This window comes from Lepisosteus oculatus, chromosome 21 (assembly GCF_040954835.1).
Source record: "Lepisosteus oculatus isolate fLepOcu1 chromosome 21, fLepOcu1.hap2, whole genome shotgun sequence".
In the NCBI taxonomy this organism is placed as follows: domain Eukaryota; kingdom Metazoa; phylum Chordata; class Actinopteri; order Semionotiformes; family Lepisosteidae; genus Lepisosteus; species Lepisosteus oculatus.
Genome location: NC_090716.1, coordinates 9,008,880 through 9,024,410, shown reverse-complemented (window position 1 = coordinate 9,024,410; position 15,531 = coordinate 9,008,880). Strand labels below are relative to the sequence as shown.

Below are 15,531 nucleotides of genomic sequence, written 5' to 3'. Positions count from 1 at the left end.
AACAACGTCATGCGTGGTAATAGACTTTTTAAAAGGAAAACTTGCTTTCCATCATGTTTTCTGATTGAACTGTCTCCCAAGCAAAAAGGAAATGGCCTGAATCTGTTACAAATTAGGGTGTTTTTTTCACTTGGTCTCTCATGCTGTTAATGGAACCCTAATTTTCCTCTATTTCACAGTTAGGATTAACACTTCTTTGCTTATATTCTGAATGACCCCAATGAGTGAAGTGACAGTTTTGATTTAGAAATAGTCATTTTTCATTATTAGTATGTACTTAAACCAGAATAAACTCATTTTGAACCTTAGGTCATTTTTTTCATGCCTCATAGCGATATTTGTTTTGCACAACATATTTTTGCAAGCACAGATCGAGAGCATTAAATGATGTTAGTACATGGCAGAAAATGCAAGTTTATCTGAGCTCAGGAGTTTGGCAAGTTCCCTGTCTGATACTAGGCTGGGTTCTCCATGTTCTTCTAAATATATTAAAATATTGTTATTGTTTTCCACTTCTGCACCACTGCACATTGATCTGCAAGAAATTTAAAGATAAGAAGTGTGGAACCAAATTAAACACTGTTTATTATGCATACGACTAGGTCACTGATGTCACTGTAACCATGTTAATTTCTTAAATTATCAGTCTGCAATGAATTTTTGAACATCAATCAAAGCGACGAGAAGAATTTAGGTTATTTGCTCCTGCACATGTTCTTTTATAATAATTGTTGCTAAGGGTCTCTCTTTACCTATTTGAATGTTAATGGATTTTAAATTATCCTGTTAGATGAGACATTAATTTGATAATGAAATTTGCAATTAGCAATTTGACGTATATGTGAAAAGATGAAACTGTCTTTTCCAATTGTTTATGAAGTCAAAGAGCGGCCTGACTCACTTAATTCCACTACAGCAAGTCATCCAAATACAATACACCTCTGCCAGGACAGGAATGGAAGGTTTTGTCAAAGTGCAGTTCAGTAAGTTATGAAGAGCTCATTCAACATGCTAAAATGTACATGCTCTTCATAAAACAATGACTAGGACTACCAATGTTTTACTGTCTTTCTTTCTGAGCTTTTCATGAATGTGAATTCAAAGTTAATCAATTCTAACTGGCAGAGCTTGCCCTGAGAAGAATATGGGTTACATCCCCAGAGTCCTCAGAAGGTTATTGGCTCTAACATCATGCTACCATCGTACGCCAGAAATGACCACCGCATATGCCACTGGTAACTGGTACCAGTTAAAAATTCAACATATCTCATCTATGACAATAGGCTTCACACTGAAAATGCCTTTCAGTACGTAGCAGCAGCAGTTTGAAACCCTTTTCTTTTCCCTGATTAAAAAAATGAAAAAATAATTTGTCCAGTCTTTTCTCCCATGATGAGCTCAGTCAATATTTTTTGTTCGACTATGCGATACATTAAATCACTATACATTGAAGGTAAAGAGCAATGTAATGAATATGCGGTTCCCGTTAAATCTCAGTACACCCTGCCTCCCCATCGCTATCTGATGCACATTATGAACCAGATACAGTACACTGCAGAAGGGGTCTTGAAATTAGCAGCCATCATGTGCATGAAATCCTGGGTATATTAGAAGTGCCATTCTGAATGCATATAAAAGAAGAACTGACTGTCAGAATCTGCAATGCATCACAGAGAACTACTGATCCTTGCACCAGGTGTAAAATGTCTGATTTCTTATTACTAGTTTTGGTTTTACGATTCATAACTCCATTTAAAGGACATTTTTAGTCATATGTATGTTTTTGGGTATGATAGTATTTTGGACTGCTGGATTTATAACAAAGTCCTAATTTGCAAACTGAGATTATGCTAAGATATTTAGAACTAAAATCACAGTTTATAGTCCAACACAAGTCTCAGTAGCCACTGAAAAAAGGGATGAGGGGAATATTAATTATTCAAAACAGGACCAGGTTCAAAGATGATGTCACAAGCAGTCCCAGCAGGTCACCTGCTTTGCAAAATAATATAATCATGACAAATATTCTCATTTCATAGTAAACAGGGATGTCTTTAGGGTGTAGTTCTGGATTGTGAAGCATAATTAGTCTTCCTAGAGACTTTGTCTTTTGGAATATTCTACTGCAATTGTATAGCAAAACCAGTTATAAAGGACAGGATGCCCAGGCACCCCGCTAAACAGGACACAGTGCAAGCCCTGCGATGCCACACAGAATTAATTATGCATGCTTCACTAACGCTGTCTTTGGAACTGACTTGTTATTCCCTGCTCGGCTACACAAAAGACATTATGTGGAAAGAAACAGTAACAGAATCATGAGTGCATGCTGTTCCCATTAATATTTAAGCAGAAAGGAGTGTAGCTGTTTCATTACCAGTGACAGATGAGGGAACTTTCTGGGTAATGTTAGAGTATTTAAAATGTGAAAAATGACTTCTGAGATTTTTGCTGTACTTTCGTGGTATGCAAGGAATAGACTACAAGTACAAATATGTGTGTGGCATACTGTGGGACGAGTGGGAAAGTGGAGAATAATGCATGAAGCATTTAGGTGAGGAAACAGGCACATTGGGCAAAATTAGTTCCCTTCACTGCTCAGGGTAGTTCAGAGACAGACTGTAGCACTGTAACACCTAGTTGTGAAGGGGTACACATACATATGGCATGCATCATAATGTTGCCAAGTCAGTGCTGTGTAGACCAGCATTTTCTAGGTGGTTTGCACTTCCTATGTATTTAAGGTGATTAACGATTTGATTGCTGAATAACCCGTTAAAATACAAAGTAATATTTTTACTGTTACAACTTAGACGCTTGCAGCTACCAGACTCCTCGAACCCATGCAGGGATGGATATTGATTTTTACTGCCAGCTGTACTTCAGACAGATCCTTCCAGAAAAAAAGCTCTATCAGTTTGTCCCGCAGTCTCACACAGCTCAATTTGAGCCCTGTCCCAGGGGTCAGAGCACTTGGAGCTATGGAACCACTCACAGAGCACTGACACAGACAGTAAGAGGGATGATGTCAGTTTAAATCAGCATGAGCAGAGAACACATTAACATCAACACAGTAATAACCTATCTCTGGAAACACAGAATTAAGTGTACATATGGATCAATCCTTCTATACGGTGTTTTAGACTTTGAATCTTAACCATGAAAAAGCATGAATAAATTAATTTAAAAAAACTATGGATCCTTTTCTGAAACATGCTGGATCTGACAAAGAGGTTTTCAGTAAAACTGTAGTTTATATAAAAGCGGAAAAGTATACAATTGTACATATCACAGTGTTTTACTGAACAATATTGTATCAGAGAAAGAAAATAATTTTAATGTAATATTATGAGAATTTATTGGTGTATAGTAATTAACATAGACATTAATAATTTTAGAGCAGCACGGTGGCAGACTGGTTAGTATTGCAGTGTTGGAGCCCTGGCCTCATTTCTGGACCTGGGGTGCTGTCTGTGTGGAGTTTGTATGTTGTCCCTGTGTTTGTATGGGTTTCGATGGGTGCTCCAGTTTTCTGCCACAGTCCAAAGTCATGCTAGTTGGATACTTGGCTTCTGGGAAAATTGGCCCTGGGTGTGAGTGTGTGAGTGTCTGTGTCTCCCCTGCAATCGACTGGCCTCCTGACCAGGGTGTAGCCTGCCTTGTCCACCTTCCTTGCCAAGATTGACTCTGGCTGCCCTGTGACCCTGCATTGGAAGAAGCAATTAGAAAAAGGATTTGTTTTTATTTGGTGGACCATGGCCACAACAGATATATACAGATATATAGACATTAATAATTAATGGGTCTTCATATGAAAAAGGCTGGTGTAGATAACAACCAAAGTTTTCAAAGGATAGGATTGGCTCTTGATGTTTTTGACTACATTGGTTAAAGAATTACCTTTTGCTATGAATTCTCTGAATCCTATAATGAATTTGCTTTCTAAATGGGTTTCCCATGGTAGTTACAAAATATTTAGCCAAACTAGGTCCTGATTCTCTTGTATCTTCAAAGTTTTCATGGTAGATTTTGAAAAGAAAAATGTTGCATCAGGAAGCACAAAGGAATGACTGCAGACAGAAATAGTGTAACATATTCCCTAGCAAGATTCTGATTTAGTATGAGCAGACAGGAACATTTAACATCACAGCAGTGCTAATCTGACCAACAAAATTATTGGTCCTCTTTCAGCTTTAGAATTAAGATCATGCTGAGATGGAGATATGAGTCGGCCACACTGAATAATCTTTACACAAGGACCTTCAGTGTATTTCTAAACTTACTGGAGAAAATGGCAGCCTTTGATTAGTAAAACACCACATCATTTTGTGTATACAGTACACAGCGTAGCTACAGTTTTCATTTTGTCATTGTGTATCAATATTCAAAACTCACATTACCATCTGCCATTTATTTGTTTGAAACCTTTTACACAAAATGGATTTCAAAGAGGCTAATGGATATCAGAAAGCATGCAGCGCAGATGTACCAGCAGTACAACAAGTCAGAGAACATGTATATTTAAGATCTTTTACATTGGATTGTTGTTTCATATCTCACCATGCTGAGCATATTCTGTTCACAGTAACGTCTTACGTTGCTAACTGTTCACTTCATAGGTTTAACACAGAATAAATTAGATATACAGTGGTTGTGGAAGAGATTGTAATAATTCAGAGAAAATGTAAAGAAGCTTAAAGTTCTCATTTTTGACAAACTGCCATCTTCATTTAGACATATGAATTTGTTTTAAAAATGTATTGCTTTGTATGTATTTAAAATGTAATTAAAAATAAAATTTGTTTTAGGAGAGATGGAAAGAAAAGAAATTACTCAAGCCAGAAAATGTGTCAGCTCTCAAAATATTGAACCATTTAAATAGCATGGTACAAACTGACTGAATTAGCGGAAAATTAAATTTAAATATCCCAGAACATCAGACCACAAGTCCTGTTGTGTGTTATTATAATCACAAATGCAATAAATTAAACTACCGCCACTATGTACTCTTGAAACAGTTTAAATGACCTTTAAAATTTGACTTATTCCAGTAAGAGGGTTGGATTGGATTAGTGCTGCATGAGAAAACTGCTTGAATTTGTAATCTCAGTAGTGAAGCGAAGATATTATATATGGTGGCCGTATATAAGGGTGAGACTGTAATATGAACATTTCCTCTGGTTTTATTTTATTTTTAGAGTGGTACTCAAACAAATGCTACTGTGTTCTGAAGAGGTGCTCACTAATTTAACAGATGGTGTGTAGGATGTGAAAAGGCATCTTCTACTTCTTGTTAGTTCTGAGCTGACAGGTAAGAAAAGGGCAAGAGCTAACAACACTGTCCACTAGCTTTCTATGGGATTATATCCCTGTAAATTATGAAACATAAGTGCAGCTATTCATCCGTGAAACACATTTGCCTTTCAACAGAGCATACTGAAATTATTATGTTCTTATGAAATGTATTTAGGTTGTTAATATACTGTACATAGGATATACAGGTACTTGGAATTCCCCTCCAGTTATTTCCTTGCAAAGTCAGTGCACAAGAGGATGGCATTGTACATTTAAATGCTTTATTCCTCTTCTATGTTATACATAAAGGGCTTTTTAGTAACTGCAGTACTATGCCGTTTCCATGGAAACATTTAAAAGTGTCACATTTTTCATCTTCCTGTGGAATTATTGCATTCCCCTGATATATTACTTTACCGGCCTTCCCAGAAAAGTAAAAAATATATCTGAGAAGAGGACAGAGTTTTAAATCGGGAGCAATTACCTATAATCCTTGCTCAGCAGCCCAGCATTAGCTTTAAGATAATACTTGAAATCCATCCAAGGTAATATAGTATGACAATGCAACTGAATACAAGAGACTTACATTTGTGTAACAGCAACATAAGTATCTGAGACCAGAGACAGTGTGTGTTTGATACCATGTCTAATATTCACCTATGTAATTAAATTATCTTTTAAGATTCCCCCTCACTTCATTGATGGTGTTAATCATTTGTGTTGCAAATGGAACAATATTTCAATATTATGAATTGTCCCACAGCTTTCAGTCTTTCAAACTCTAAGGTATTGTGAAGACACCTGGAAGTTGCTAAATTATTATATCCTTTTGTTCAGTTACAGAGATAAATTGAATTATTTATGCAAAATATAGCACAAACAAACAGGTAACGAAAAACGCAACTTGTGTGTTGAAAACCTTTATCTTTACTTGCTGTCGGTAGCAATAACAAAGGATTTATCCATAAATTTTGTGCCCATAAATGGAAATTAATTTACCGGAGATTTTGTACAGATTAACCAAAACGGTCCTGTCTTTGTCTCTACATTTCAGCTCAGGGTTAGATACATTATTTAAACGTATTTCAAACTTGGAGGCTGGCGAAATTAATTATTGAAAAAAACGTTCCACCTCAGCGAACGGCAAGTAAAATATTAAAAGCGCTGCGTCTTTTGGGTCGGCCAGGTACACCCTTTAAAATAGCTCACTGTGTACCTCTGCACAGGTGTGGTACAGTTCACGGATTCCATTCCTTCCGAAACAGGTCTTGAAAATAATGGAAGCTTTAGAAAGCAAAGATCAAAGATCGCTTTAAAAACAGCTGGGGATAAAACAATAATTAGTTCAGGTGGGTTCCTGCGTCAGGGTACCTGGGGATTATGTTGGGTTTTATTTTTAATATCCAGGTCGATTAAATCTAGTAATGGTAAATAACTTAATGACCTCTTTACGTAGGAGAGTAGTGTCAACAGCCTTTGGTATCCTTGCACAGATTTTGTTCACTCAATAACTGCACCACTTCTTAATTAGCAGCACCTTGTATTACACGCGCTCCTCTATCACCGGGTAAGCACAACACTAGCTATTAAATTAATGCTCCATTTCGGGACAACGTCTCGTTCAGAAAGCCTGATAGATTGGATGTAGTGTGAGCACATTTTAACATAACATAAAAAAAACATTTTTGTGAAAGCTGTATGATCACGACCGCACAGAAAAAAAAATCAAAAATATTTTTCAGTCGGGGCATTAAAAATACATTCATTCATGCTGTATGCCGGATTGCTGATACATTTAAATCAGACAGCCGCTTTGCGGTAATGACGCATTTCTTTCACGTTGCGTTTTTTACTATCGCTCCTAATGTCGCCTTGCTTTTCTGGGGTTGTTTGCTTTTGCCAAGGAACATAACAGACCATTTGAAGCTTGAAAATATCGTCATCAGGGGCACAGTCTGTCGGGAGGTTACGTCCCCCACCCCAAGCCTAAAGAAGATTTATACACCTCCCCCCATAATCCGGTGATGATGACACAGTGCTTTCTATCGGTATCTTTCCTAGGAAAGACGGCAAGCCAGCGGAGGCGTCAAGATGACTGAGGTACGCCTCCTCTTCCTCACAGAAACAAGTGTGTCCAAACGTGCCCGTCTCGCCTGCCTTCCTACCGGCACAGTCCTTAGTGAATCACTGCTACAGTAACAGGTAGCAGCAGAGGAGCTAGGTTGGGTTGGTAGCTGGTCGAGCGTATTAGCCTTGTTTCTGGTTTACCTGAATGCACTCATCTTCATAAAAAATATAAAGGTGACCGTTTTTGTTCAAAGAAAGAATAGTTTGTCTGCTCTTGTGTTGCACTGTAATCTACATCTATGACTAAGCAAGCAGTCAGAATGAGAAGGATATTGGAGTACCTTGCAGCAAAGGATCAATGCAGTGCAATCAGAGAGCCTGCATCTGTGATGCATAGTATTTGGTCTTGCTGTTATTAAAAGCTCTTACACAAATTGCCCTTTGTGTTAGCAGTAGTCATATCCAATTAGAAGTGTGTATCATTTTATAGAGTGAAAGTTTTACATATTCATTTTAAAAATACATTTTAAGATTCAGTTTTCAAAATCCAAAGAGAAGGAACTCCGGGATGAAAAATAACCACTTTACGGACACGGCGTCAATCAGTCTCGAAAAATATGGTTTCAAATAATGTTAACTTTTAAATAATGTGATTTAAATTTTGAAGTACATTGGTAAGAGGGATAAAATAAGATTTTCCGTATGACAATAGTGCCATCTGCCGCTTGGAAACAATATAGTAAAACTCAGGCATTGAAACGGGAGCCTATCCAGTAATTTAGGGGGTACGCTAGTCTGAACCCCAGTATACTGTACACGTCATCCATCCAATTTCAGTAATAGCTTAGTATTTAATATTAAATACAATATTTCTTTACAATGCCGTTTTTAATGTCACCACAGACTTAAAGAAGAAATCTAGAAAACTGCACATTCAAAACTATATTTATTTTTTTCACATATGATAACGTGTTTACGTCAACCAAACTTTCAATGCACCCGCCTCCTTCGCTTCCTCGATTTAATTATGACCGTCATCACTTCAGATGAACAAATGAGTGCCGGAATGACGAAGGAACTTTAAATTCGCCGCAGTCGAAGTACGGGGAACAATATAATAGCTGCACACGACGGTCGTCACGCAATATCTTCCCTGGTAGTTTTAATCTTGAAAATCGCTGTGAACGCAGTGCGTTTTGGAACATGATTCAAAATGCTTGCAGAAGCTTTGTTTTCATAGCATTCAGGCGACAAAATATCTGGAGTTTTACGCCCTCGGTCCCCGGTGTCAGGCGCCTCCAGGTTTCTGTCGCCAGATTATCCGAGGACGGAGTGAAGGACAAGGAACACAAACAGAGCTTCGATACCTCACTGTTGGAATTTTTAGTTTGCCCCTTGTCTAAGAAACCGCTGCGGTGAGAACTCGGTTTTTAGTATTCATAGCATGTTTTAATTGAGCCAACACCCTTTTATAATGCAGATTTTATATGCTGTGCCAAATCGCTACATTGCTGCAACGTCTTAATCTAGAGTCAGTATTTCGACCTGTTGTGATGGCAGTATTAAAGCGGTTATCGCATTTGCAAATGTATTCGCATTCACGATTGTTGCAAAAGAATATTGGCGTGACTGAACAGTTTTTTTTTTACCAGTGTCTTAAAGTCTTTATTTTCCCAGATACGACGAGAAGACCAACGAACTGATAAACGAGGAGCTCGGAATATCTTATCCCATAATTGACGGTATACCGAACTTGATACCCCAGGACGCCAGGATGATTGGCAGAGACTCGCAGAAGAAATAGCAACCGCAAGAATAATTTTTGAACAACCTTTCCATAAAATTTTTTTAACGCTTTTAAATCGGCGAGAAATTTTCATTTTTCACAATGGTATTTTCTCTGTCCACCGTGACGGTGCTGGTTCCAATTATCTCTCTGTGTGGACTCTTTTACTCGGCGAGTGTCGATGAGAACTTCCCACAGGGATGCACCAACACCAGCAGTTTGTGTTTCTATAGTCTCTTGCTCCCAGTAACCATACCAGTGTACGTGTTCTTTCATCTCTGGAAGTGGATGGGAATCAAGCTTTTCAAACATAATTAAATGCCTTGCTGTACGTGCCTTAGACGTTGTTTCAAAAGTAATTAAAGACAGAAAATAATTCGAGTTTTAGGCATGTAGATTTTTTTAAACATGGTTTACCAGTGTATATGATCATTCAGTTTTACTATTTGACATCAAGTACACCACAAGAACAATAAAAAATTCTGTCCACAAAAATGAAATCTAGTAACTTTTATTCATATAAGAATTCAATATTATTGCAGAGGTGTCTAAACATTGTCAGCAGAAATGCATAGAAAATTAAGTAGAATTGTGTAAGAGATCATAAAGTTTAATAGATCAACACATAGATAAACGTGAAAACTGCAAGTGTTTACAAGTCTATTTATAAAAAGCTTATTACAGATATTTACTATTTTGAGCATATGGAATAAGTATCAACTGGAATTTATATTAACATTCCATGTCAATGCAGAGAAATTGAGAACATTAATATAAAAAATAATACAAATTATTTAGTGAATATTAATGAAAGTGTTACATATTGAAATCTAAAGTTTAAACGCAACAATCAACTGTAGTAGGGTATGAGTTGAGCTAAAATACATTTGTTACTAGAATACTTTTTTATTTAACCATGCTTGTATCTTAACTCTTAAAAATGCTGTACCTTAACACAGTAGGAACATCTTTTCCACTTTCTAAGCAAAACAACTTCAAAAGCATTTTGAACTGACTTTTAATTTCATATTGGTCTTTGTATCATTTACATTTTTTCTGATTTGCCATATCCAATTTCATTAGGGGAGAGAGTGGCTTGGGGGAGTCCCCCTCTCCTTTAAGCCTGAAGAAAAAAGACTCATTGAGCTGCGTTTGAATATATTTTCCGTCCTCGCATCTGCGAAACTGAGAGATACCAAATTTATTTCGAATGCTAATCTGATTTTCTTTTGAAATGTTGCATGTTACCCTGTGAGCCAAAGAGCAATCTTTTGGAAGAGAGGAGTCATTTTTCAAAGACATGCTCACCTCATTGTTTCTTTCTATAATGTGGCCCGGCATACTGACTGGGGTCAGTGTTGCCCTGGCTCTGTTGGGCAGACTCAAATCAACTACTTGGTCTGAACACTTCATCTCTCTGCATAGGTTGTAAAACTTAAAAGAAGCAGTAAACTCGCTAGAGCTGAAGAAATCATGGGTCTGTGTGGCTTTCTCAGCTGTTGGCTTCACAGGTATTCCAGATGGCAGGAAAGATGACAACTCTACTTCGGTGTGCTGACCATTCTTGGCATCTCCTGGGTTTGTAGCTGCACAGGCACTGTCTTCACTTGAGGTTTCCACTGTCAGGAAAGTCCTCTGAGTTAGGAAAAGTTCCTGGCTGTTGAAAGTTTCTGCTGTTTCTTGTGCGGAGTCAGGTCGATGTTTATTTTTTCTCCTTGGGCCTAGCACATTCACTTTGTGTTTAGAATTTAAAGAGTCTTTATCAATAGCAAGCTTTAAAGACGGTAATGGTTCTGTGCTGCTCCAGTTGTCTGAGGATTCCCCTTGCATTTCTCCTACTTGCCCTTCTGCGTTTTTCTTTTGTGCAGATGCACCTTCAAATGCTGAGGACTCCACACCAACGTTTTTACTGGGAAATGTTCCAGTATCCAGTGATACATTCTTAGGAAACTTTACAGCTCTGTCATTCTCTTGTCCACTGGAGTGAGTCTTTTCATATGTCGGATAACTTACGATGCTATACCCCCATTCTTGCTCAGACTGAGTGATTCTGGTATTGTCACAGGCCACACTGCTCCTCCTAAGTGTAAGGTTTTCTTTACTACTGTCCTGGTTGGAACTATCTGAATTGTACTTTTTCTTCTTTGGTTTCTTAAAATAACTATTCACAGGAAGCAACAGAGAGGAGTCTTGATTTTTAGTTAGCTTGACTTTCTTGGTTTCTGTCTGCATCTCAATGCCTCTGTCAAGGTTACTTCTTTTGGACTTCTTTTTCTTAATTTTTAGCGAGCTGATTTTTCTCGCTTCACCGATGGGATGTGCTACAGGACAAAAGTCATCTCTAAGCTCTGTTTGGTGTTTCTTCTCTTTTCTACGGCTTTTGGATTTCTTTGATTTCTTAGACTTTTTGCTTTTCTTAATCTCATCTAAAGTGCCAAATAGTGATGTAGTTGAATTAAAATCTTCCAAGTCTTCACTCAAGGGTTTGTTCGAACACATCTAAAATTATACATGCATAATAATATATAAACATTGAATAAATGTTTTGCAATCCATGCATCTGACCTACCAAATTAAAAACTATTTTGCTTTCATTTGATTAAGTACAATTTGTTTTTCAAAACAATTTTAGGTATTTAATGCCTTTGTAAAACTCACAGTTTTATTCATCATGGTAGTAATAGTAGAAAACGTAATATTGTTCATTTTATGCAAATTAATATAGATTATGGAAAATACACATTAAAAACATATAAACATGCCTTTAACATATAAACACAGCTTTAACTGTGATAGTGTCTTTTTGCTAAATGAAACAAAATGACAAACAATAACCATTACATTAATACCTACCAGATATTTCACACACTCTTTTTTATCTTTCACAGCTGGTGTGCTGCACACCATTTTTTTCTTCTTTAGCATTTTTGATATCCAGGGAACTGATAATCTGTAAATATAATGAAATTTCCCCTAAGAAACAGAAAAGTAGTTTTTCATCTTAAAAAAATTATACTGCATCTTTTAAATCAGATATAAAGTACAGTATTTCCTATCTTAAACTCTTAAATACCAACAACAAATCTAGAAAACTGCAGACTCACCTGTCCTCAAGTACTGGGGTTTGGTCACCCTGGCACTCACGGTTTTCTTTTGAATAGTTTTCTATTTAATTGGGGAAAAAAAGACAATGGTACGAATCACACAATGTTGTTTTTCCTTTATTGCAGAATTTATAGCAGTGGCCCAGCAAAATCTAGGCCGTTAATCCTGAAATCGTTAAACTACCAAGATACAGTATATATTAAAATGCAAAGTTAAAAGATAAATTAAGTATTAAAATATATTTCGTTTCGCCTATTTTTACACCCTGCCTTTTAGGACAATATTTTAATAGGAATTTCCAGTTTCACAAGAAAGCATAGTTTTATCGTTTGTACATGCAGTGAATTAAAACAAGATTTCATTTTAGGATGTGTAATTTTTATTGTCATCATCCGGAGTTGTAACCGCTAAAATACAACACTGCTTTTACCTAGTATTTACCATATCTACATTTACTGTATCGATAAAATAATACGCGAAAAAGATCAGGTATCCATGAAAGAATCAGGTAACATACTGTAGGCCCATCATGTTTTCAAGTCTAGTGGTTACATAAGGTTTTAAGTAATTTCCTTCAGATTATAATATGTATTTCCGTGCAGTATTCCAGATTGTCTTTTCAAATCGTAATTACTCGCGTTAAACTTCACCCCAAAATACAAAAAATATAAAATAGCATCTGATGTGACAACTACAGCATACGAACATGCTAGGTATGTGACCTATGTATCTCATTTAATAGGCACTGATTAATAACCAAAAAGAAAAACGAATATATATTCATACCAGTTACATTCCAAGTCTGACAATCACATTTATACGATATATATATATATTGATTATGTATTCTAATTTTGAATATAGCTACCTCCCCATGAGTCACCTCAACAGTAACTAAAATATAGTAATATGATATTACGGGCTAAAACTACTGACTAATTAACATATTTGATTTGAAAATATGATTTTACCTTGCTCTTTTGACACCACCTACTTTATTTTCTTAAGTCCCGCCTGTGGACTTTGCATTTTTCGAAAGGCGCTGATGCGCCTTTTTTACCCATATTTATACGAACACGATACCCTTTCTAGCCAATGAACTGATGTTTATTTTATTAAATAGTACGGTGGGACCATAAAATAAACGTATAAAAAAATAACATACAGACTCCCCGCAGGAAAGGTTCTGTCAAAAAGTTTCTTTATTTGTTTCACTGACCAAAAATTACGCGCTAAATTTACATATTTCGCCAGTTCAATGGATTAGCAATAGCAAACTGTGAGAAGGGTTGCAAGGACATTTTAAAATAACGGTTTATTGAACGAAGACTATTTTGTGTTTCATCTAACATTTATTTTTTTTACCACTTTCGTAATTAATTGAAATTGGAATATTGGACTTTAAAAGGCAAGTAACATTTTGAATTTGGATGACACAGGAGCGTTACGTGTTTAAACTTGTTACAATGAATTCCTGATTAAAAAAGAGAACTCACAGGTGGCAGCAGCTTGACATGGTTGAAAGAAGTCAGGTGAGTCATAAATTTACTTTCCATATTCTTGTTAATAAATCATTGTAATTGTATTATATAGTTAACATTTAAAGTAGCACAGAGGGAAAGTTCTGTTCCAGACGTTTCAGGCCTTCTAAAATACAGTGAAAGTTTTTTTTATTTGATTACATAAACCATTAATTTATTTAAATACAAGGAATTCATTAAATAATCATACCAACAATGCAACTGGGAGCTCAGGAGAAGTTGAAAACTGAAAGACACTAGTGTTTAGTCTAATTATATAATTAAGACACCATGCCCCAGGAATTAATTTGAGACATTTTGCCTCACAGTCAGCTTCATAACAATTATTTAAAAATCTTGTCTGAGTGAGGACTATGGTCTTGCTATTGTATTGTAATTAAACTTTACATTTGCTTTACATGAATGGTTATTCTACTTGCATCAGCAGTAGTGGCTTGTCTCCAGAGCTGTAAATATAACAAGAGCTGGGTGTACAAGAGATATTTTATAGGCCTGTTTGATTTAATATGCACTCTATAAACAGTTTACTGTACGTCTTTGAAGTAAAATTTCAGCAGCAGTCTCAAACTCTGTCCCTTGAACGCATTGTGTCTTTTCAGTTAAACCAGTTATCAAAACATATGGTGTTGTCAAGTCCTTTTAGTTCTCAGACTCCTTATTTGTGAAACTCCATACAGACTGACTGTAGGGATCTGTGGTCTTCTTTCAGTGACAACTCAAGGTGCGTTTTTTATAGTACCTCAAGAACAAATCCTTTCCTAATATATCGCACTGTAGTTTGATCAGTGCTGTTTTATTAGCATGAATGGTATTAGATCCCTTTCCACAGAAAAATAGTTTAAATTGTAATTTTACTTGGTGAATAATTTTAAATAGCTTAAATAGTGTTAAAATGACAGGAGTGAAATCATTCATTTTTAATGCATAAATGAAAGAAATCTGTGGACAAAATGAGCAAGGCCTTCAGGCTTTAAACGATGACCTCTCTGATGGCAAGAGACAGTGATTTGGTATTTAACCTTTCTGTACCCGTTCAGTTTTATGAATCACTGGAGTTCCTCTGCTGATCTTCACTTTGAATTGCTTGCTGTGGCAGTTTGCTCCAAAGGAAATGCCTTCTCAGAATTTCAGGGAAAAGACATTTCATTGTTGTTGTTTTTTAAGTGTGGAAAAACAGTCGAGAATTTAGTTTAACAATTAATGTAACAGATTAATTCTTGCTTTAAAGAGGGCAAATTCTTTACAATTTACTTTGGGAATATTTCTGGTTTTTGAAGTTGTTTTTCCTGATTGCCTTCTTCCTTCTTTTTCTTTTGACATTTTGAGTTTTCAGAATACTGATAAAAAATAACAAGATACTTTGAAACAGAGAAACTAAATATCTTTTATAAAATACATAAAATTGGATAGCCCATGGAATATTTTTTTATTAATAGATTGTATTAATTTATTATATATATATTTTATATTCTAGATAGATTTTTAGACTCATTTTACTCTAATCTACTTTTCCCCTGTACTTATTTCTCATGCCTGTATCTAGTCACAAGGTGAGAAAAATATTCATGTTTAATGATAGTAAGGTTATACACTTAAAGTCTAAGGAAACACCACCAATGATGCATTTAGTGCATTATTTTCTTTATATAGTAAGCAGTGATTCACATATAATTCAGACTCAGTTTGCCTCTGTGGGTACTCTTAGAACTTAAAGACTGATTTATATGTCAGTGAAAC

The 15,531-nt window shown here is 36.0% G+C and overlaps 1 protein-coding gene and 1 non-coding gene across 3 annotated transcripts; one reads left to right on the top strand and one right to left on the bottom strand.

Moving 5' to 3' along the window:
- The first annotated feature begins 6,517 nt into the window (after positions 1 to 6,517).
- Positions 6,518 to 9,128, top strand: LOC102698588 (uncharacterized). 2 transcript variants are annotated; one of them, XR_011182940.1, is made up of 3 exons: positions 6,518 to 6,644; positions 7,211 to 7,395; positions 9,040 to 9,128. It is a non-coding gene; the product is annotated as an uncharacterized protein (transcript). The 2 variants fall into 2 exon arrangements; XR_011182941.1 differs by lacking the exon at positions 6,518 to 6,644 and adding an exon at positions 6,651 to 6,862.
- Positions 9,129 to 9,690: 562 nt separating this feature from the next.
- LOC107075765 (uncharacterized) lies at positions 9,691 to 13,443 on the bottom strand. Its single transcript, XM_015338053.2, has 4 exons — positions 13,225 to 13,443; positions 12,253 to 12,313; positions 12,002 to 12,098; positions 9,691 to 11,647 (listed from the first exon to the last, which is right to left on the bottom strand). Exons 3-4 carry the CDS (start codon positions 12,071 to 12,073, stop codon positions 10,190 to 10,192), a joined length of 1,530 nt encoding a protein of 509 aa, XP_015193539.2. The 5' UTR covers positions 12,074 to 12,098; positions 12,253 to 12,313; positions 13,225 to 13,443; the 3' UTR covers positions 9,691 to 10,189.
- Between the last annotated feature and the right edge of the window lie 2,088 nt (positions 13,444 to 15,531).